This window comes from Mustela nigripes, chromosome 18 (assembly GCF_022355385.1).
Source record: "Mustela nigripes isolate SB6536 chromosome 18, MUSNIG.SB6536, whole genome shotgun sequence".
Taxonomy (NCBI): domain Eukaryota; kingdom Metazoa; phylum Chordata; class Mammalia; order Carnivora; family Mustelidae; genus Mustela; species Mustela nigripes.
The window spans coordinates 38388713-38411655 of record NC_081574.1 but is presented as its reverse complement, the minus strand read 5'-3'; the positions used below and the strand labels follow the sequence as shown (position 1 = coordinate 38411655).

The window sequence follows — 22943 nt, the reverse complement described above, 5'->3', positions numbered from 1 at the left end:
CTCTCCACCTCGCTCCCAAACAGCCCCGTGTTCTGTCTCCGCATTGCTGCATTGCCACCAGACGTTTGGAGTGTTCCTAGCATCACCTTACATGAGAAAGCCCATTATGAACCACAGGGTGGCAATGATTTTTTTTAACATTTGGAACAGGTAAGCAGGGAGAGAGCACTGAATCCTTGGCTGTGCTTTGAGAATGGCTCACTTCAGCAACCTCCTCTCCTGGTCACACACTTCTGTGGAGCGCCAGGCAGCAAGCTGACTGGGCCAGGAACTCCCATCCAGGCTTTAGCTAGGCTTGCTTTTAGGATTTTGCAGTTCTTTGAGTACTGAATTATGTCTGAGCACAAGCTAATGACTGAACCCGGACAGACCAGGTTCTGGTTGGCATCTGGCATGATGAAGCATCCGAGAGAATTTAAGAGAAGCACGGTGGAGGAAATGGCGCCCACCGACTCTCATTTTAGAGATCAGGTAGTCTGAGGGCAGGACTGGGATTAGAACCCTGGTCTTCTGGCCCTAACACAGTGTCCCTTCCCCACACTGGCTGTTTATTTTAGCTCTACCATCAATATTTCAAAACAAATTTCTTTAAACTGATGGTTTTGCTACAATGCAAAGTCCTAAAGCTAAGAAAAACCCTCAAATAAGAATTACATCCTGAAGAGGGTAATACAACGAGTAACTACACAATAACCACCTACATCAAGTGAAGAGTAATAAGGGATTCACAGCCTTGGCACAGACATGGGTTTTTTTCCCTCGGCTTTATTGAGATATAAATTCACATACCATAAAATTTGTCCTTTTATACAATTCGATTACTTAATATATTCAGAGTTCTACAACCATCACTATATAATTTCAAAACATTTTCATCGCCCCTGTACTCATTAGCAAGTACTGTACTCATTAGCAAGTACTCCCCATTCGTCCCCCCTGACCACCTGCCAGCTCCTGGCAACCACTAATCTACTTTCTATTTGTATGCATTTGTTTGTTCTGGACATTTCCTAGAAATGGAAGCATACAACATGTGGTCCTCTGTGACTGGCTTCCTTCAATTAGAACGTTCCCAAACTTCATCCATGTGGGAGCAAGCATGTATCAGTACCTCATTCTGCTTTACGACTGAGTAATACCTTATTGTATGGATATACCACATTTTCTTTATGCATTCACTGGATGATGAACATTTGGGTTATTTCCATCTTTTGTCTATTATGAATGTTGCTACAAATGTTCATGTACAAGATTTTTTATAGACATGTTTTCAGCTGTCTTGGGTGAATACTTGGGAGTGAATTCCTGGGGTCATGGCAATTCTATTTTTAACTTTTATTTTTAAATTTTTATTTATTTTTTTAATTTCTTTTCAGTGTTCCAGAATTCATTATTTATGCACCACACCCAGTGCTCCATGCAATACATGCCCTCCATAATATCCACCACCAGGCTATATTTTTTAACTTTTTGAGAAAGTGCCAGACTGTTTCCTAAAGCAACTGCACCAGAAGACATTTCTACCAGAGTATTCCAATTCTCCACATCCTCGACAACCCTCATTATTGTCCATCCTCTTTTTTTTTTTTTTTTAAGATTTTATTTATTTATTTGACAGAGAGAGATCACAAGTAGGCAGAGAGGCAGGCAGAGAGAGAGGAAGGGAAGCAGGCTCTCCGCTGAGCAGAGAGCCCGATGCGGGACTCGATCCCAGGACCCTGGGATCACGACCTGAGCCGAAGGCAGCGGCTTAACCCACTGAGCCACCCAGGCGCCCATTGTCCATCCTCTTGATTCCAGCATCCTGACTGCTGTGGGAGAGTTTTTAATAGCAAAAACTAACAGTTAAAATACTCTAGGGAATTATATTCTCTGCTCAGCCATATGACCCAATCAGCCCCAAAAGTGGTAGACTAGGACATAATACTAATTTGGCTGCCCTATCCTACTGCTCGTGGTACCCTCCCTAACAGTTAAGGAGAGTGGCTCTCAAAATGTAGTCCCAAGACCAGCAGCACCAGTCAGAAATGCAAAGTCTCAGATTCTGTCCCAGACCTACTGAGTCAGAGCCTCTGGGGTGGGACCCAGCTCCTGCTTCTGGTGATTCCGACACCTGCTCAAGTTCAAGGGAAGGCAGCATCTATTGCTGGGCATCTCTGCCCCTCAATGTCAGCTTTAACCACCTTATTGGTGGTAATTAATACACACCAAATCCATCATCCTCTGCAAATGAGGATGATAGTGACCAAGAAAGAACGTTCTAAAGGATTCTGTCATGCAACTTAAGTGGAAGGGTTTGACACTTTCCAATAATGAGTGATATTTTTGATATAAATTGTTCCAATAATTAAGTTTGGACACAGAAAACTGAGCTGGAAGGTAAACAGGAATTTCATAAGCACCATCCAAGGCAGGAACACGGATATAATTTCCCTTGTACTTGCTTTCCTAAATATTCCTTGTCCATTCAGAACTTCAAGGAGCCTGCTATCACAGTTCTCCTTTAGGTTTTTGGAAAGAGGATGGCATAAGAATTTCACATTCATTAAAATAAACATTTAAACAATCCTTTAAAATACTAAAGACGCTGGGGCACCTGGGTGGCTCAGCAGGTTAAAGCCTCTGCCTTCGGCTCAGGTCATGATCCCAGGGTCCTGGGATCAAGTCCTGCATCGGGCTCTCTGCTCAGCAGGGAGCCTGCTTCCTCCTCTCTCTCTGCCTGCCTCTCTGCCTACTTGTGATCTCTGTCTGTCAAATAAAAAAATAAAATCTTAAAAAAAAAATACTAAAGACGGCCTCATCAACACGTGAAACATTGCAAATACTCCTGTGACTCTGAATTTGGGAACTGAATTATGTCTGGTCATGTCGACCATCACCTAAAAACATGAGGAAAACAATTCTTTGGAAAACCACTGCATGTTTCTTTCATATCTTTCCATTTAAAAACCTTTTCTATATACATTTCTTACACTCCTCCAGATTCAGTAATTAGGGCAAGGGAAGCCTCTTTGTGGCTAATTTGTTACTTTCTTCTGCTGTGGCTAGACTCCTGCTTCTCTCGTCTTCCACTGGGAGTGATCAGCATGAGAGAGGGAGGCCGGACTTCAGTCAAACCCAGTGTGCCTGCAGCAACTTCTGCCCTGGTCCCCGGGGGGTGAACGCCACTCACGGGTGCACATGGACGCAGAGGAAGGACCACACAGCTGAACAGCAAAACCCTCACCATCAGAGCAAGATTTGCTGCATCTCTTCCATTTGTTCCCATCCTTCACTGACAGGATGGGTTTCTAGAGCATTTCTCTTGTCTGGGACACCATGGTATCTCTGAGTAAATTCAAAACTTTCTTGTAAATGTCTAGAATATCCTGAGCTGTCGGTCGTTCTGCAGGCGTCTGGCTCTTACAGGCTTTATGAATATCAAACAAATGAAACCGGACCATATCGCTCCCTTCAACATGCCCCAAAAGGAAGCTAGAGACATCTGGAATCTTCCAGATGTCGATCTTCTCGTCATAGGAGGGCATGAGGTCATCGTCAAAAGGCGTGTCTTCCCCATAGGGCCACAGCTGCTCTGGAGCCACGAAGTCCCCATGCAGCTCCCGGTGGCCACACTTCACCAACGTCCCGGAGCTGTGGTTCACCAGGGGCAAGGCGTCCAGGTCATTCACCACGAGGCTGAAGTTACTGGTCAGCAGATACTGTGACAGCGTCTTGGGCAGGTCGTTGGAGTCGCACATGACGCGTGTGCCCAGGGGGCTGTGGTGCAAGTAGTTGATGATGCTGACGTAGTCCACAGCCAGTTGTAGCCTGCGCTGCCACGTGTTCACGTTCTGGTACTTGGAAAGGTTCAGCGTTGCTTCCAGATTGCTCAAGGAGCCCAAGGGGTGATATTCAGTAAGGATAGTGTTGTCGTCCTCACAGAAGCCGAGCAGGGTGACCACGTGTTTACTCTGTAGACCTTTCAGCATCTCCAGCCCGTGCAAGAAATCCTCTTTCATCTCCAGCTGGGAGAGCTGTGAGAGCGCCACTTTGCGCTCCTTCCACTCAGACAGAAAGACCTGAAACAAAGTCACAGAGAGCATCAACCCTGAAAACCGTCACCTGTGTCAGAGAGCCGGAAACCCCCCACGGAGTGCCAGAGGTGGTACAGAGAATGCAGAAACGAGGAGAGACAGACCCAGTCCCAGAGAAGAGCTCAGTCCGGTTACAAAGGCTCCCTGACGAGCAAACACGGGCCCCCAGCGCAGAAGGCAGGGTAGACCCGGGATGGAAATGGGTGGGGGTGCCGGAGGGTCCTGGGAGTTGGTCTAGAGGATAACCGGGGCTGGCTTGGCGAATGTGGAGAATGGGAAGTGCATCCCTAGGAAAGGGGCCTGTCGGATAAAGGCATGGAGTGGAAAACTGACCGGAAGCTCCAAACACCTGCAGCACAAATGGATGGGGGGGAGGGGAGACCACTAGAAAAGGAGTGAGTCGAGCCCAGCCAGACCATCACACATCACACCACCACCTGCTTAGCTTCAGGGTAGCACAGTAAATCACAAACAGGAATCGTTCTCGGTTAGGACAACAGTTTTTGTTTTTGTTTATTTTTAAGATTTTATTTATTTGGGGCGCCTGGGTGGCTCAGTGGGTTAAAGCCTCTGCCTTCGGCTCAGGACATGATCCCAGGGTCCTGGAATCAAGCCCCACATAGGACTCTCTGCTCAGCAGAGAGCCTGCTTACTCCTCTCTCTCTGCCTGCCTCTCTGCCTACTTGTGATCTCCATCTGTCAAATAAATAAATAAAAACCTTAAAAAAAAAAAAAGATTTTATTTATTTATTTGACAGCACAAGTAAGCAGAGCAGCAGGCAGAGGGAGAGAGAGAAGCAGGCTCTCTGCTGAGCAAGGAGCCCCATGCAGGGCTCGATCCCATAACCCTGGAATCATGACCTGAGCCGAAGGCAGCCGCGCTTAAGGTACTGAGCTGCCAAGGCGCCCCAGGACACAGTTTTAAGTTGGGTGTGGTTCTGTATTCCTTCAGCTATAAGAGCAGAAGCAAAAGTGCCCTGCAGACTCTAGACCAGACACCCCCCCGCCCCGCACCGAGTGCCTGAACAGGACTCCTTAGACTCCCCATTTCTACTAGCTAGGAAAGGCCTGCAGGAAGGATTGTAATGAAGAACTTTTGACCTCCTGCTTAAATCTCCAAGAAGAGAAGACAGGCTCAAAAGTGAGGGTAGGGAGGTCTGGCTTCCCCCAGGCTGCGTTTGCCGCTTGTGGGCTGTTTCTCTGTGCTGCTACTTACTCACTGCTACAACACAGCTTACGGTTTTTGAAACCAATGTGGAGTATTTATCAAGTGCCTGTAACATCAAATCCAAGATCTATTAAGGCAATAATCTGAAAGAGATAAAAAGCTCCAGGAATAAAAATCTGGCGCTACTTACAAAAGCATGAACTGGAACTTTCCCACCCATCAGAAAATGGAGGGCAAGAACGGCAAGATCACTCAGAAGAGTGCGACGTGGTCAGCAAAAATGCATATATTGACAGAGTTCTCACAGTCTTCACAGAGAACAGTAATGTCACAAATGAATAAGTATATAAAATTTCCTTTATGTTATTGTTCTAACTGATAAAACAAGACAAAATTATATGGAAAGCAAAGGAAACAGGCTAATGTTTCTCTTCATATATTCTCTTCATATGGTAAGATTCTAGGTGATTTTTTTCTTTATGCCTTTCAGTATTTTCCAACTTTTCCAGAATGAATATATATGATTTTACATTTAAAAACACTTTTTAGGGCGCCTGGGTGGCTCAGTGGTTAAGCCGCTGCCTTCGGCTCAGGTCATGATCTCAGGGTCCTGGGATCGAGTCCCGCATCGGGCTCTCTGCTCGGCAGGGAGCCTGCTTCCTCCTCTCTATCTCTCTCTGCCTGCCGCTCTGCCCACTTGTGATTTCTCTCTGTAAAAAAAAAAAAAAAAATCTTTAAAAAAAAAAAAAAATAAAAAAAAAAAAATAAATAAAAACACTTTTTAGGGACTCCTGGGTGGCTCAGTTGGTTAAGCGTTTGCCTTCGGCTCAGGTCATGATCCCAGCGTCCTGGGATCTAGTCCCACATCGGGCTCCTTGCTCAGCAGGAAGCCTGCTTCTGCCTCCGCCAGCCACTTTGCCTGCCTGTGCTCACTCTCTCTGACAAAAGAAAAAAAAAAAAAAACTTAATAGGGGGGCCTGGGTGGCTCAGTCGTTAAGCGTCTGTTTTTGGCTCAGGTCATGATCCCAGCGTCCTAGGATCCAGCCCTGCATCCGGGCTTGATCCCATCAATTCTGCATCAACTGATTTGCATCAATTCCCTGCTCCGCAAGAAGGCTGCTTCTTCCTCTCTCACTCTCCCTGCTTCTGTTCCCTCTCTCGCTGGGTCTCTGTCAAAAAAATAAATAAAATCTTAAAAAAAAAAAATTTAAAACTTAATAAACCTTGAAGACAGGCATTGTGATGCCTCCAGCTTTGGTTTTCTTTTTCAACATTCCCCCTGGCAATGTGGGGTCTTATCTGGTTCCATACAAATTTTAGGATTGTTTGTTCCAGCTCTGTGAAAAATACCAATAGCATTTATTTATTTATTTATTTGACAAAGAGAGATCACAAGTAGGCAGAGAGAGAGAGAGAGAGAGAGAAGGAAGCAGGCTCCCTGCTGAGCAGAGAGCCCGACGCGGGACTCGATCCCAGGACCCTGAGATCATGACCTGAGCTGAAGGCAGCGGCTTAACCCACTGAGCCACCCAGGCGCCCCAATAGCATTTTCTTTTTTAAATTCATTTGACAGAGATCACAAGTAGGCAGGGAGAGAGGAAAGGAAGCAGGCTCCCTGCTGAGCAGGGAACTGATGCTGAGCAGAGAGCCTGATGCGGGGCTCAATCCCAGGACCCTGAGATCATGACCTGAGCCAAAGGCAGAGGCTTTAACCCACTGAGCCACCCAGGTGCCCGCCAATAGTATTTTGACAGGGACTGCACTGAAAGTGTAAATTGCTCTGGGCAGCACAGACATTTTAATGATGTTTATTCTTCCAATCCATGAGCATGGAATATTTTTCCACCTCTTTGTGTCTTTCTCAGTATCTCTCCTAAGTGTTCTACAGTTTCTAGAGTACAGATCCTTTATCTCTTTCATTACATTTATTCCTAGGTATCTTATAGATTTTGGAGCTATTGTAAATGGAAGAGACTCCTTAATTTCTCTTTCTTCAGTTACATGGTTAGTGTATAGAAATGCATCTTACTTCTCTGCATTGATTTTGTATCTTGTCATGTTGCTGAGTTGCTGTATGAGTTCTAATAACTCAGGGGTAGAGTCTTTTGGGTTTTCCACATAAAGCATCATGTCATCTGTGAAGAGAGAGTTTGACTTCTTCTTTGCCAATCTGAATGCCTTTTATTTCTTTTTGTTGTCTGAATGCTGAGGCTAGGACTTCTAGTACTATGTTGAGCAGTGATGGTGAGAGTGCGCCTCCTTGTTGTGTTCCTGACCTTAAGGGAAAAGCCCTCTTTTTCCCCATCGAGAATGATACTCGCTGTGTGCTTTTCATAGATGGCTTTTATGATATTGAGGTATGATCCCTCTATCTTTGTACTTTGAAGAGTTTTAATCAAGAGAGAATGCTGTATTTTGTCAAATGTTTTCTCTGCATCAACTGAGAGAATCATATGTTTTTGTTTTTTCTTTTACTAATGTGCCCTATCACCTTGATTGATTTATGAATGTTCAAGCTATATTACAAAGCCAGAGTCATCAAGACAATATGGTATTGGCACAAAAACAGACACATAGATCAGTGAAACAGAGCAGAGACCCCAGAATAGACCCTCAGCTCTATGGTCAACGAATCTTCAGCAAAGCAGGAAAGAACATCCAATGGAAAAAAGACAGTCTTTACAATAAACGGTGCTGGGAAAACTCGACAGCCACATGCAGAAGAATGAAACTAGACCATTCTCTTATAGCATACACAAAGATAAACTCAAAATGGATGAAAGACCGCAATGTGAGACAGGAATCCGTCAAAATCCTAGCGGAGAACATAGGCAGTAACCTCTTTAACATCAGCCACAGAAACTTCTTTCAAAACACGTCTCTAAAGGCAGGGGAAACAAAAGCGAAAATGAACTTTGGGGACTTCATCAAGACAAAAAGCTTCTGCACAGCAAAGGAACCAGCCAACAAAACTAAGAGGCAACCTATTGAATGGGAGAAGATATTTGCAAATGACATTTTGGATAAAGAGCTGATATCCAACATCTGTAAAGAACTTCTCAAACTCAACACTCAAAAACCAAATAACCCAGTCAAGAAATGGGCAGAAGACATGGACAGACACTTCTCCAAAGAAGACATACAAATGGCTAACAGACACATGAAAAAATGTTCATCATCATTAGCCATCAGGGAAATTCAAATCAAAACCACATTGAGATACCACCTTACACCAGTTAGAATGGCCAGAATTAATAAGACAGGAAACAACAAGTGATGGAAAGGTGGTGGAGAAAGGGGAACCCTCTTACACTGTCGGTGGGAATGCAAGCTGGTACAGCATTTCTGGAAAATGGTATGGAGGTTCCTCAAGAAGTTTAAAATAGAGCCACCCTAATGACCCAGCAATTGCACTACTAGGCATTTACCCCAAAAATACAGATGTAGGAAAAAGAAGGGGCACATGCACCCCAATGTTCATAGCAGCAATGTCCACAATACCCAAACTGTGGAAGGAGTCGAGACACCCTTCAACAGATGGACAAAGAAGATGTGGTTCATATATACAATGAAATATTACTCAGCCATCAGAAAGGATGAATACCCACCATGTGCATTGATATGAATGGAACTGGAAGGAATTATGCTAAGTGAAAAAAGTCAAGCAGAGAAAAACAATTATCATATGGCTTCACTCATATGTGGAGCATAAGAAATAGTGCAGAGGACCACAAAGGAAGGGAGGGAAAACCAAATGGGAAGAAATCAGAGAGGGAGACAAACCATGAGAGACTCTGGACTCCTGGAAACAAACTGAGCGTTACAGAAGGGAGGGCAGTGGGGGGATGAGGTAACTGGGTGATGGGTATTAGGAGAGCACGTGTTAGGATGAGCACTGAGTATTATAGGCAACTAATGAATCACTGAACACTACAACAAAAACTTATAATGTACTATATGCTGGCTAACTGAACATAATTTTTTAATACTTTATTATTTTTATTAATATACAACGTATTGTTTGCCCCAGGGGTACAGGTCTGTGACTCGTCAGCTTACACATTTCACAGCACTCACCATAGCATATACCCTCCCCAATGTCCATAATGAACATAATTTTTTAAAAAAAGTAACTGATAAAAAATACTTTGACAATCAAAAATAAATAAATAAATAAATAAATAAAACTTAATAAAAAGATACACACGACATGGACATTGGGGAGGGTATGTGCTATGGTGAATGCCATGAGATGTGTAAGTCTGACAATTCACATACCTGTACCCCTGGGGCAAATAATACATTATATGTTAATTTTAAAAATATAAAAAAAAATACACATGAGTAAAATTCACTGGAAAAAAAATTCTAAAAGGGATAAATCTCCCACTGTTATCCTCAGAGAATAAGATCAGAAATGGGGAGGACAAGAGGTAGAAGGGAACAGTTTACTCTGTACTTCACCTCCTTCGGTAAATTTTGTTTTGTTTTTGTTTTTGTTTTTTTAAAAGATTTTATTTATTTATCAGAGAGAGCGAGCGAGCACAGGCAGACAGAGGCAGAGGGAGAAGCAGGCTCCCGATGCGGGAGCCCGATGCGGGACTCGATCCCAGGATGCTGGGATCATGACCTGAGCTGAAGGCAGCTGCTTAACCAACTGAGCCACCCAGGTGTCCCTCGGTAAATTTTGAATGTACTGCTTTTACAATTAAAGAAAATTAAAGAAAAAAAAAAAGAAAAAGAATGGGTCAATCTGCCTTTCAGTCAAACTGGGATTGCTCCAGGCAATCACAAACATAAACCATAAATAGAGTCTGGGGAAAGAAGGCATTGGCCACAGGCTCCCCCTAGGAGCAAAATCACTTCTGGTGGAGAACTGCTGACTTAGGGGCAAGATAGGGGACAGAAGGCAGCAAGAGGGATAATTAGGAATGGCCTGTGAGGCAGTAGGAAAACTATAAAGAGGCGACGGCACAGAGAGCCAGAGTCACAAGGACAGAGGAGCCAACTGTATCAAAGGCTGCAGAAAAGATCAAGTGAGAGGAAGACAGAGAAGTGACCAACCTAGGGTTTGCAGGTCTCTGGATAAGGGCAGTTTCTCTGCAGGAGGGTGTTTGGAAGCCATCCTGGCAGAAGACAAGAAGTGAATGGGAGGAGAGAAGTAAGGACAGAGCTCTGGCAATTTCATTACAGAGGAAAGAGAACGAGCACAGAGCTTCCGAGGAAGAGGGAATCGGGAAAAGGGATTTCTGTGTGAAAGGGTGTGTGTCTGCGTGCCAGTCAGAATGACCCTCGGAGTGGGGAAGACTGAGGGTGCAGGAGAGAGTGGACAGCTTCCAGGAGAGACATCATGAGAAGTCATGACACCTGAGCTGGAGGGCTTACAGGTCAGGTGACTGAAGATGAAGAAATTTTGTTTGGGAAGCTCCTGTTTCCATAACAACTTGTGCAACAAGACCACGAACTAAGGCAAGGGGGAAGGAAAAATTGCAGAAGGAACACGATAAGACCGCTGGGCTGTGGTGAGAGCAGGGCTGAGGTTTGTGGTCACGCATGAAACCACAGGGCTGTGGGACCTCTCTACCTCCAGGGCAACTGCTCGAATGCAGATGCACAGCTGGGGTCAACCAGGTTCGGGGCTCCCCAGTCAGGCACGATGTGTTTGTGCAAGACTGACTTTGAGGCTAACAGTCACGGAGTCCCTGCTGCTGGGTCAGTGTAGGACCTAATGCAACCACCATGGGATCAACACACAGGTCCCGATAACTCAGGAATTACTAAAGCAAGGGCGCTGGGAGAGGAGGTGGTCAGAGAGCAGGATGCCAAGAACTCTGGTTACAGAAATTCCTACTGAGGAAGCTTATGCCTTCCAGCTTAGGATGCGGAGTGTTGCCCGCGTGGAGGAGCTGGTCCCAGTGATGGGAATCACGTTACATGCAGCGAGTTGTTCCAATAAGTGACTATGCAAAGGAATAAGAGGCTGCCCTGTGCTGGGACCCCCATGTGTCCCAGGCCCCAGGGCTCAAGGTGGGGGGACGGACAAGACTCATCACTGATGGTGCAAATATCCAGTGCGCAAAATACTGTTGCCCTGAGGGCAAATTTCAACCAAAGACAAAAGAAAATCAATGTAATGGCCTTACAGTCCTATTTCATTTTAATAAACAAAACTACGTTACTCAGTTATTATCCACATTTTTAAACCTCATATTTGCATGGACATGATTTGTAGGGCATCCCCCAAATCCAATCTGTCCTCAAACAACAATTTGCCACCATCAAAGCTACCTACTGAAGGGGTGCCTGGATAGAGCAGTAGGTTAACTCAGATTGGACTCTTGGTTTTAACTCAGATCATGATCTCAGGGTCATGGGACTGAGCCCTGTTTTGGGCTCCACACTCAATATGGAGTCTGCTTAAAAGACTCTCTCTCTCTCCCCCTCTCTGCTCCTTCCCCTGCTATTCCTCTCTCAAGTAAATAAACAGTTTTTTTTTTTTTTTTTTAAAGATTTTATTTATTTATTTGACAGAGAGAAATCACAAGTAGATGGAGAGGCAGGCAGAGAGAGAGAGGGAAGCAGGCTCCCTGCTGAGCAGAGAGCCCGATGCGGGACTCGATCCCAGGACCCTGAGATCATGACCTGAGCCGAAGGCAGCGGCTTAACCCACTGAGCCACCCAGGCGTCCCAAATAAACAGTTTTTAAAAAACAAAACAAAACAAACTACCCACCCAAAAATATATCCTTCAAGGTAAAGAGCAATTCTGAAAAAGAAGTCCAAAAATGACCTGAGCAGTAACCTGGAAACAAGTGGGCGACCAGCCCCTCCAGGTCATGAAGACAGAAATCAACGGGGCCTAAGTCCTCTTCTCTACCCATTTCCCCCCTGTGTGTTCTTCACATCCTAAAGCTTTCAGCATCATCCCAGGTATCTATTCCCACTCACTGCCCCAGATCCGAATGCTAGGCCTGTATGTCCAACTTCACATTCACTCACAGCCTTAACATGTTCACCGCATGCACACAAAATTGTTCTTCATTCTTCCCCACTCAGGCAATGACAGCACTACTCTTGTTGTTGCCTGGACCTAGAACTTTGTGATCACCCTCTCCCTTGCTTACACCCCAGAAATGATCTATTAGGAAAACCTACTGGGGGCACCTGGGTGGCTCAGTAAGCCTCTGCCTCTGGCTCAGGTCATGATCCCAGCGTCCTGGGATCGAGCCCCGCATCGGGCTCTCTGTTCAGTGGGGAGCCTGCTTCCCGCCCCACTGCCTGCTGCTCTGCCTACTTGTGATCTGTCAAATAAATAAAATCTTAAAAAAAAAAAAGGAAATCCTACTGGCTCTGCCTTTAAGACATAACCAGAATCTACTGATTTCTTACTAGGTTCACTGCTAACACCCTTGTCCAGCTGTGACTATCTCTCCCCTGCAAGGCCCAGCCAGTCAGTCTTCCACCCCCCACCAACACTTCAGCCTCCTTTCAACACATACAACACATTCTACCTCTATTCAAATTGCTCCAATGGCTCTCCTGGTCCCACCAAGCCTCATGTGCCCTGGCCACCACTTGGCTTTCCTCTGACTTTATGTGCTACCTCCCTTCTCATCCTGCCCTCTGGTGTCACTGGCTCATTCCAGGTCCCTGAACAACCAGGCATGTTCCATCTTTGGACTCTGCTGGTACCCATCTTTCTTATTAGAACATATTTTCCCCGGATATCCACAGGGCTCACTCTCAGATCATTCTGACCACCTAGAGTAGTGAGCCGTGGCTCTTTCCTCACCCTGCTGTCTTCCCAGCACACGTCATTAACATATTTTATTGAGCATCTATTTCTTATTCATTGACTCATCCCCCAACTAGAAAGCTTCAAGAGGCTCTGTTTTATTCATTGCCACAGCTCCAGCACCTACAATGAATGAATAAATCTTTTTTTTTTAAATAAATATTTTTTAAAAAGTTACCTTGTTCTATGGTTTTACTTTGCATAAATTCCATTCCCTTTTCCCTGACTTCTTCCTTCAAGATGTCTCCTTTCTGGGGCGCCAGGGAGGCTCAGTTGCTTAAGGGTCTACCCATGATCCCAGGGCCTGGGATCGAGCCCAGCCCTTCATTGGGCTCTCGGCTCAGTGGGGAGCCTGCTTCTCCCTCTCCTCCCCACTTGTGATCTCTCTTGCTGTCACTATTCTCTCAGGTTAAGTAAATAAAATCTTAAAAAAAAAAAGTCTCCTTTCCACATTCATGGTGCACTGGTCTCCCCAAACAAAAGCCAGCTGTCCATGTGGATGCATTTTCTGTCCCTCTCTCCCTCCTGCCAGTCACTCAATACATCCTCACAAAGGAACTCTGTGCAACAATCCTTCTCTGGCCTCTAGAGGCATCAGCGGGCCTTAGCTCCCACAGAACCAATAAGTCCGGGACCAGGTGCAGCCAGCACACACTGGTTGCCTACAGACAACAGCTTTTGAGGCATCTGAATGCACCCCTTTGGTTTCTCTTTTTAAAATAAAAAACTTTTTTTTTAAATAAAAAAACTTTTAAAAAGTCAAAATAATCCCATGCCAGGGCTTGAAAAATAAGAATTTAAAAAATTGCCCATAATCTTTTTACCATAGCATAGTTTCTATCATTTCTGTATTTTTCTACGAAAGCACATTAATTTTGCAGTTGAAAATCATGTATTATGCAGTTTTGCATTTTGCTTTTTTCATTTATCCTCATAAGATTTTTTTTTCCTGCTGCTACACAGAGTTCCTAAACACACTAAATGGCTGCAGAATATTCTATCAAGTGACTAGCCCATAATGAACTATATCCAATAGTTTTTATTACTGGTTTTCTATTGCTATAAATAACAAAGCAAAATACTCCTTGATGCATTTAGCTTTTTTCCTTCCATTGGATTAGGATAAAGTCCCAGATGTTAGATCACTGGGCTCAAAGGCAGAAATATTTTGAGGACCCTTCACACATAATGCCAATTTGCCATCCTGAAAGGCCACCCCATTAACACTCAGAGGTAACCCAGCACTCACTCTCTTCACGGCTCCTTCCCCAACACGCTTCAGCTGCCTCACTTCTGTCCTCAGCTCCTCGCAGGACAGCCACGGTGAACAGTTTTTCATCTGTACCATTCTGAAATGTCCGTGGGGACAGTAGGTGGAGCCCGGAGTGGAGTGGGGAGGGGCGATGAAAAACCAGTCAAGGCAGAGGTAGAGGAGAGCATTCATGAGAGCCATAGAGAGCAGCAGCCCCACGGCTGGGGGCACTGCTCTGCGGGGAAGGCTTCTGCTGCTGTCCTGGGCTTTCCCGTCCATGCTGCTATCCTCTGCAGGTTCCTGCGATGTGACACCAAACAAGAAGTAATCATGAAGGTGTCTGGGTGACAAGGGGTTAAAAGAAGGCACAGCCTCTCAGTCCTCTTATGCCTAAGGATCCTGCATACCTTCGGGTCCTTGGGAGGATTAAAGAAGGTATCGTGTACAAGGTTCATTCTAAATGCTCAGTGTCAGCTGTTCGCACAATCCGTGTCTTATCAGCTTGTCTGGATTCCACCAGAAGGAAGGTGTTTGTGTGTGTCTGACTTTGTGTCCCTCCCACAGGATTGAGCAAAATGAAATCAAGCCGCACTTGTTAGTCCAGTGGGGCCAGGACAGATGGACAGAAGAGAACAGCCAAGATCAGATATGGTGGGGGTGAGGGCAAGAATGCTGACAGCCTCCTGAACCAGCTAAGGAATTGGGATAATCCCTGGAAGGTACCAGAAAGCTCCCTAACATTTTTAAGAAGCAAGGCTCCTCTTCAGCAGGTGTGACAGATGTGTCGGGGTGGAAGAGATGGTGGTGGGGAGACTGGGTCAAGGGCTCCATCAGTCGTGTGGGGTTTGAGCTGAGAAGCACGCGGGCTGGAGTAACAGTCGTGAAAACAGAGAGAGGGTGACACGCAGGTGACCCTCGCACCAGGCACCGCCGAGAAGGCTGGACACTCAGCGGCTCAGCTCTAGTGCTGGCGCCGGCGGGAGGCTCACGGTGGAGGTGGGCATTCCTGCGGAGTTGTTGGAGAGGGCTGGAAGGACCCTGGAGGTCAGGTACTTGACGCTCAGGGTGCCTGAGGCAGAAGCTACGTGTGCACCAGAGTGGAAGCGTGTCGATATTTTGACTAGAATGATGGGCGTAACGGTGTGTTCTCTTAGTGTCAGTACTGGGATGTGTTGGGGACACTAGTGACAGAACTGACCCTGTGCTTCCGGTGTCTGAAACGACTGTGACACGAAGGGTTACCTTCCAGGAGCGCCTTCGTTCTCCCTGCTCAGGCCTCCACCCAGACACCTGGGTCACTCAGTGTCCTGGTTGGTCCCAGGCATGGGTTTGAAAACATTCTGCCACGAAGTACCAAAAAAGAGGTTTGCTGAAGGAAAACTGCAACTCTGCACAGAGACAAACGGCAACAGTTCAGATGGTCTTCCCCAGGGGCCCTCCTAGGGTCTGGGCGTCCCCCTCCAGCCCCAGGATGGAGCAGCAGCTGCAGGAAGTCCTCCGACAGCCTGGTGGCCATCATGGCACCCTGCCAGCTGGTCTGAGTTCAGAGTCCGCATCTCCCCTGCCGCTCCCTTAACCTCCATCGCCAAACGCCGATCACTTATTCACTCTACGTTCATGAAGCCGTTTCCCCATGCTCAACCCCACCTAGGCCTTGGGGATCTGAGAGTAAATACACAGATATGGTTCCTGTCCTCTTGGACCTTAGGGAGAAACCAGTGGAGGAGAGAGACAATAAATAAGAAACCAAAAATCTTCTCCTTGTATATTGTGATGAGCTTTTAAGGATAGAGACTAACAGAGAGGAAATCCCTGGATGAGGCAGTCCTAGAACACCTCTCCAAGGATTTGCACCAAGACCAGAGGCCCGAGAGGCGACAGCCGTGAAGAAAATCTGAAGACATGGGGTGCCTGGGTGGCTCAGTGGGTTAAAGCCTCTGCCTTCGGCTTGGGTCATGATCTCAGGGTCCTGGGATCTAGCCCCATGTCGGGCTCTCTGCTCAGCGGGGAGCCTGCTTCCCCCCTCCCTCTCTGCCTGCCTCTCTGCCTACTTGTGATCTCTGTCTGCCATATAAATAAAAACTTTAAAAAAAAAAAAGAAAAAAGAAAATCTGAAGACAGCTCTTGCATACCCTCTCCTGGAGATAGTCAGCCCACCCACCATTCACAGCGCTGGGACAACACACCCAACGAGCCAGGTGTAAAGTTCACAGAAAAACAGCATTTCTCCTAAGTTCACCCTGCAGCTATAAAGACTTTAAAGTTTTAAGGACTATCTATACTTTCTATCTCCAACACTCCCCCTCTTCCTCTAGAACCCGAGGCTACTCCACCCATAGTGACCAAATCGCCAGGACCTCACTATTGCTGAATACAGGAGTCAGTTCAGTCACGGGCTTGACCACTAGGTGGCATCTGGCATGGCTGATCACTCCCTTCTCCCTGAAAGGCCTTTGTTACCTGGTTCCCAGGAAGGTGCACTCTGGTGGCTGCTCTTCTTGCCTTTGTCTGTAGACTGCTGGAGTGTCGGATGCTTGGACAGACCTCTGCACTCATGCCCTGGGTGCTCTTATCCAGACTTGGGCTCCCTGTCCCCACCTGCTGGCAGCTCCCGGTGTAAAGCCCCAGTCCCCCTAACTTGACATCTCTACTAGAATGTCCCAACGGACAATTCAAAATACTACTTCTTCTCGACAGTAAAATGACAAATAACTCAATTTGGAAATGGACAAAGGGCTTGAACAGACATTTATCTAGAGAAGACAAGCAGATATCCAACAGGCACGTTGACTTTATTAGTCATCAGGAAAATGCAAATCAAAACACAATGAGATCCTGCCTCATCCCCACCAGGACAGCTGTCATCAAAGAGTCAGGCAAGAACGAGTGTAGACGAAGATGTGAGAAAATAGGAACCCTTATACATTGCTGGTGGCAATATAAAATGATGCAGCCTCTGTGGAAAAAAGCCTGGAAGTTCCTCGAAAGGTTGAATATAGAGTTACCCATACAAATCCATTGCTCAGTATATGCCCAAGGGAACTGACAACGTACATTCACATGAACCCTAGTCACTAGTACATGAATGTTCACAGCAGCACTTCTCCTAACAGCCAAATAGTAGAAATAACCCGAAGTCCATACATGGACAAATAAAATTTGCTATAAGACATGGAATATTAATCACCCACAAAAAGAAATAAAGCTGTAACATGCTGTAACATGGATGAAACTCGAAAACTTGATGCTAAGTGAGATAAGGCAGACACAAGAGGTCCTGTATCGTAGGACTGTATATATGAAATGTCCATACAGGCACATCCATACAGACAGAAAGCAGGTTAGTGACTGCTAGGGGCTGAGTGAAAGGGGAAACGGGGAGTGGTTGCTAATGGGCACAGGATTTCTTTTTGGATGAAAATGTTCTGGAATTAGTGGAGATGATTGCACAACCTTGTGAATATACTAGAAATCAATGAACGGTACACTTTAAAGAGCAAACTTTTTTTTTTTTTTTTTTTAAATTTTTTTTTTTTTTTTTTAAGATTTTATTTATTTATTTGACAGAGAGAGATCACAAGTAGATGGAGAGGCAGGCAGAGAGAGAGAGAGAGAGGGAAGCAGGCTCCCTGCTGAGCAGAGAGCCCGATGTGGGACTCAATCCCAGGACCTTGAGATCATGACCTGAGCCGAAGGCAGCAGCTTAACCCACTGAGCCACCCAGGCGCCCCTAAAGAGCAAACTTAATGGTACATGAATTATATCTCAATGTGAACAGATAACAAAAATGCTTCCCAAACACAATGTCTGCACCCTCCCTACAAATCTGCTGTTTTCAGCGTTCAGACCCTCAGCGCTCAACAGCTCTGTTCTTCCAGTGACCCAACCTCAGTGACCCCCCAAGGGTCAGCAGAGCAACACTGCTTTCTCTGAGCAAGACATTTTAGAAGTAATGGATTCTTCCACAACCCCATGTAGTTCTTCTTAATTAATTTTTTAAAAATGCTGCCGTGCAAATCGCCACTGTGATTATGAGGTGTCCAGCAAACCCTGGCTCTACCGCACTGTTCCAGCCTCACTTGAGTCTCCGCCTTTTCTTGACATAGTGCCACCTGCTCATCTGCCCCTCAGTCTTCCCCGCTGTGCCTGCTGGGGTTGCGCTGGCTGTTCGCTCAACTTTTCCACAAAGACTCCAGGCCCGTGTCTTTCTCTCTGGCCCATTCCCTCCTGTCTTTAGGGACTTTGACTAAAACTATGATGAATTTTCCCATTCAGCCCTCACGGTCTCCTCTCTTGGTACCTGATTCTTAGAAGGTGCTCTTACAGAAATGAATAAAACAACCGCCATCTCTCTTCTACAACATTCGAAATGACCAAGTGTGTCTCAACTCAGACCTCAGGTCAAGAAACAGCACTTTTTTCTATAAAGGGCCAGATGGTAAATATTAGGTTTAGGGGCAAAAGGTGAAATCCAGTGACAACTGCATCACGTGACTTGTGGGGCACCAAGAGGCAGTGTAAAGCCATGACACGCCACAAACTCTCTGTCACTGTCATTCAGCTCTGTTCCTGGGTGTGAAAGCAGCCCCCTACATTACAGAAACAATGAGCGTGGCTGTGTTTGAATAAAACTTTTCATACGGAAAATGAAATTTGAATTTCATAAAGTTTTCATGTGTCACATAAGATTATTTCTCTTCTGACTTCCCCCAGAGTTTCAAAAGGTACAAAGCATTCTTAGCTCACAGTCATACAAACGCAGGTGGCAGGCAGAGGCTGGCTGAGTCCCACACTGGGTGGTGCTATTCTTTTTTTTTTTTTTTAAGATTATTTATTTATTTATTTGAAAGAGAGAGTGAGAGAGAGCATGAGAGGGGAGAAGGTCAGAGGGAGAAGCAGACTCCCCATGGAGCTGGGAGCCCGATGTGGGACTCGATCCCGGGACTCTGGGATCATGACCTGAGCCGAAGGCAGTCGCTGCAGATCAGCCTTCCATCCTGAGGCTTCCCTCTGTGTAATCTCGCTCACGCGCATGGCGATGGCACTGGTCTCTACGGTGGCCTGGGTATTTCTCCTACACTTCACTCAGCTGGTTTGTCAAGGCCTGGGATGTCCAGAACTTAACTCTGTCCTGTCTCCAGCATGCCCCTCCTCCAGGGTTCCCTCACTGTCACAAGCATACAATGCCCACTTGCTCAAGTCACAAAACAGGCGACTTGGTTCCACCCTCCCCCAACCTCCAAACCGACCAATCACCACGCACGGTCAATTCTTTCACCCAAACCTCTCCCAGCTCTGCTCACTTTTCCCCTCCTCCCTGCCATCCCTGGTCTAAGTCTCCAGCATCTCTTACCTGGGCTTCTGCAACAGCTTCCTGCACGAACTCCCACTTCCTTCTCTTTTCCAGTCCATTCTCCACACAGCAAATAGAAAATCTATTCTTTCCTGAAATGTTTCAAGCACAGAAACAACTAAAAAGTAAGATCATAAACACCCGTCCAGCTTTGTCAAGTAACAGTGCATCACAAAGATCTTTTTTAAAGAAATAAAATAAATAAAGAAATAAAATATTATATATATAGTTGAAGCCCCTTTGGACTCCTCCAGGTCCTATTCTGCTCCCTCCCAAGAAGGAACCACCATCCACAAGCTGATGTTCCAGGACCTGCAGCAGCAGCAGCAGCAGCAGCATCTAAGAACTTGTGGGAAATCTGAGTTCTGGAATCCTCTCTCCAAATCTCCTGAACCAGAAACTCTCAGGTGAGGCCCAGAAATCTCTGTTTTAACAAGTCTTCCAGTGGATTCGGATGCACGCTAAAGCCCAAGAATCACTGGTGTATAGAATTTCCACACATACTTTTTATTTTCACCACCAGTATGTGCCTATAAATAACAACGCATGACACATCAATGTTTACACACCGTATATAAGTAGCTGTACTGTATCATCCTTTGTAACTTGCTTTTTTAAAAGCCTAACATTAGGGGTGCCTGGGTGGCTCAGTGGGTTAAAGCCTCTGCCTTCGGCTCAGGTCATGATCCCAGGGTCCTGGGAATGAGTCCCGCATCGGGCTCTCTGCTCGGCAGGGAGCCTGCTTCCTCCTCTCTCTCTCTGCCTGCCTCTCTGCCTACTTGTGACCTCTGTCCGTCAAATAAATAAATAAAATCTTAAAAAAAAAAAAAAAAGCCCAACATTAGGTTTACGAGGTTTATCCATGCGGGTACATCCAACTCGAGTTTGCCATTTTCACTTGTTTAACTATACCATCAGCAAAGCGAGTTTTGTACACACCTCCTTCAGCACGTGTGGGAAGTGTCTCGCTGGCGTACACAGGGTGATCTTTCTAAAGCATAAATCCAATCACTCCTTGCTTAAAATCAACTAACCGTCCTTCTCTGTCCTCAGGGCAATGCCCAAACTCCTATAAGGCCCCCTGAGCTCCAGCCTCTGTCCACCTCTCCAGACGCCTCCTTGCACCCCGCACTCTAGGCCCTGAGCTTCCCTCTGTTCTTGAAGTCACCCGCGTTGAGACGCCCAGGCTCTGGCATGTGCATCCTTTCTTCCTCAACTGTGAGCAACCAGGGTACGGCCTGCCTGCTTGGTGCACCCCTGGGTCCTCAGCAGCTGGTGTGCAACAGGCACTCAGTAAAAATGCACTGCCCGCTGGATCACTCAGGACTCCTCTCTGCCACCTTCACAATCCCACCAAATTTGTTCTTTCTCTGTTCACGTGCCTGTCCTCTGATGCTCCCTTCCAGCACCTCCTCCAGTCTGAGTTCACCATCTTTTTACTTCTCCAACCCCCTTGCTGTGACCTTCCTCGATCCTATCTCGCCACAGGTAGGATAGTCGGTTGGTTGTATAGTGCCTAAAACCTATCGTTTTTGTTTTTGTTTTTTTTTCTTTTGGAGGGATACTACTTCCTTCATTTCCACACAAAGGCTGCCAGCATCAGGTAGGAAATTCTGCAGAACTCTAGAAATTCATTTTTTCTAATTTACATTAGATCAGTACCCAATTACTTTTTTTTTTTAAGATTTTATTTGACAGGGCGCCTGGGTGGCTCAGTGGGTTAAGCCGCTGCCTTTGGCTCAGGTCATGATCTCAGGGTCCTGGGATCAAGCCCTGCATCGGGCTCTCTGCTCAGCAGGGAGCCTGCTTCCTTCTCTCTCTCTCTGCCTGCCTCTCAGTGTACTTGTAATTTCTCTCTCTGTCAAATAAATAAATAAAATCTTAAAAAAAAAAAAAAAGATTTTATTTGACAGAGAGAGACCACAGGCAGGGGGAGAGAGGACAGGCTCCCCACTGAGCAGGGAGCCCAACACGGGGCTCGATCCCAGGACCCCGGAATCAAGACCTGAGCCAAAGGCAGGTGCTTAACCAACTGAGGCACCCACGCACCCCACACAGTACCCATTTAAAGCATTTCTTGTGGACCCTGAAGTTATATGCCTCAATAATCTTTCAATTATCCCACTTCTGAATCCTCAGAAGAAAACTCACCCAAAAATTCAACTAACTTTCACACAGTGTCGACCTCATACCAATTCTGTGAGACACATGTAATTATTATTCCCATTTAACAGAGAACTGAGAAGTGACGTAGCCAAGGTCACTAAACTGTAGTTGGAGGCCTGCAAGTTTTCTGGCCTTAAACTTACCTTATTCCTCTAAATCCTGCAACGGGGGAGGGGGGTGGGAGGGGTGTGCCTGGGTGGCTCAGTCGGTTAAGCGGCTGCCTTCCACTCAGGTCACGATGCCAGAGTCCCGGGATCAAGTCCCACATCGGGCTCCCTGCTCAGTGGAAAGCCTGCTTCTCCCTCTCCCACTGTCCTGCTTGTGTTTCCTCTCTCTCTGTCAAATAAATAAATAAGATCTTCTTATGAATAACTAAATAACTAAATAAATCCTGCAGCACGTTCACTGTGTGGGGGTGGGGGGTAGCCGTGAGGCTGCCCACTTCTTAAAGGACTCTCTGGCCCACCCCAACACCTGATGGGCCTCTCTCCCTTAAAGGCGTATTTCTGGAGCAGCCCGTGTGGCTGAAGGAACTCTGGTACAAAAAGAAGCAAAATGGCAATGACCGTTGCTGGTTCACAAGGAATGAAGATTGTGGGGCCAGGTGGGTCAGGAGAAATGCAGGCACTGTTGAAACAAAGAACTTCTGACGTTGGTAGCTACAAGCTGGCAGTGGAAAAAACTGGCAACCACTGCTCGACACTCACAGCTCGTTTACAAGAAAGAAAAGGAATAGCACAAAACTAGTTTTTACCGATTTACGGAGTATTCGATTCAAGCAGAGAAGGAGCGGACGGGTGCCACCCAGTGCAATTTAGGACAGAATCCCATCTTGCCACCAGGACACACGGCGCTTCACAGTAATTGTTTCAAACAACTCGGACGCTTACTTAGCCTTAAGCTGCTACGGTCACAGCAAAAAGGACGGAGACAAGGCCGCTCCGCCCCGCTGAGCCGTCACGAACCGAGGCCCAGGACGACCCGCACCACGGAGGCCTGCGCCGGGAGGCGGCGCGCGGCTGCGGCACTACAGGGCCGAGCGCAGCGGCCGCCGGAGGGACGGAGCCGCCGAGCGCAGCGGCCGCCGGAGGGACGGAGCCGCCGAGCGCAGCGGCCGCCGGAGGGACGGAGCCG

General features: G+C 46.5%; 1 protein-coding gene across 8 annotated transcripts in view; it reads right to left on the bottom strand.

Moving 5' to 3' along the window:
• Window positions 1-733: 733 nt before the first annotated feature.
• POMK (protein O-mannose kinase) overlaps window positions 734-22943 on the bottom strand; it is a 22475-nt gene continuing 265 nt past the window's right edge. For 2 of the 8 annotated variants that reach the window (XM_059384528.1, XM_059384529.1), the window contains exons 2-5: window positions 19644-19735; window positions 15533-15678; window positions 14288-14590; window positions 734-4061 (exon numbers count right to left, since the gene is read on the bottom strand). In XM_059384528.1, the coding sequence (XP_059240511.1) occupies window positions 3291-4061; window positions 14288-14569 (1053 nt within the window). In that variant the 5' untranslated portion in view covers window positions 14570-14590; window positions 15533-15678; window positions 19644-19735 and the 3' untranslated portion in view covers window positions 734-3290. Of the gene's footprint in view, window positions 4062-14287; window positions 14591-15532; window positions 15679-19643; window positions 19736-21952; window positions 22146-22563; window positions 22924-22943 lie in introns of those variants that run through there. The other 6 variants (XM_059384526.1, XM_059384531.1, XM_059384527.1 and 3 more) reach the window with 6 other exon arrangements.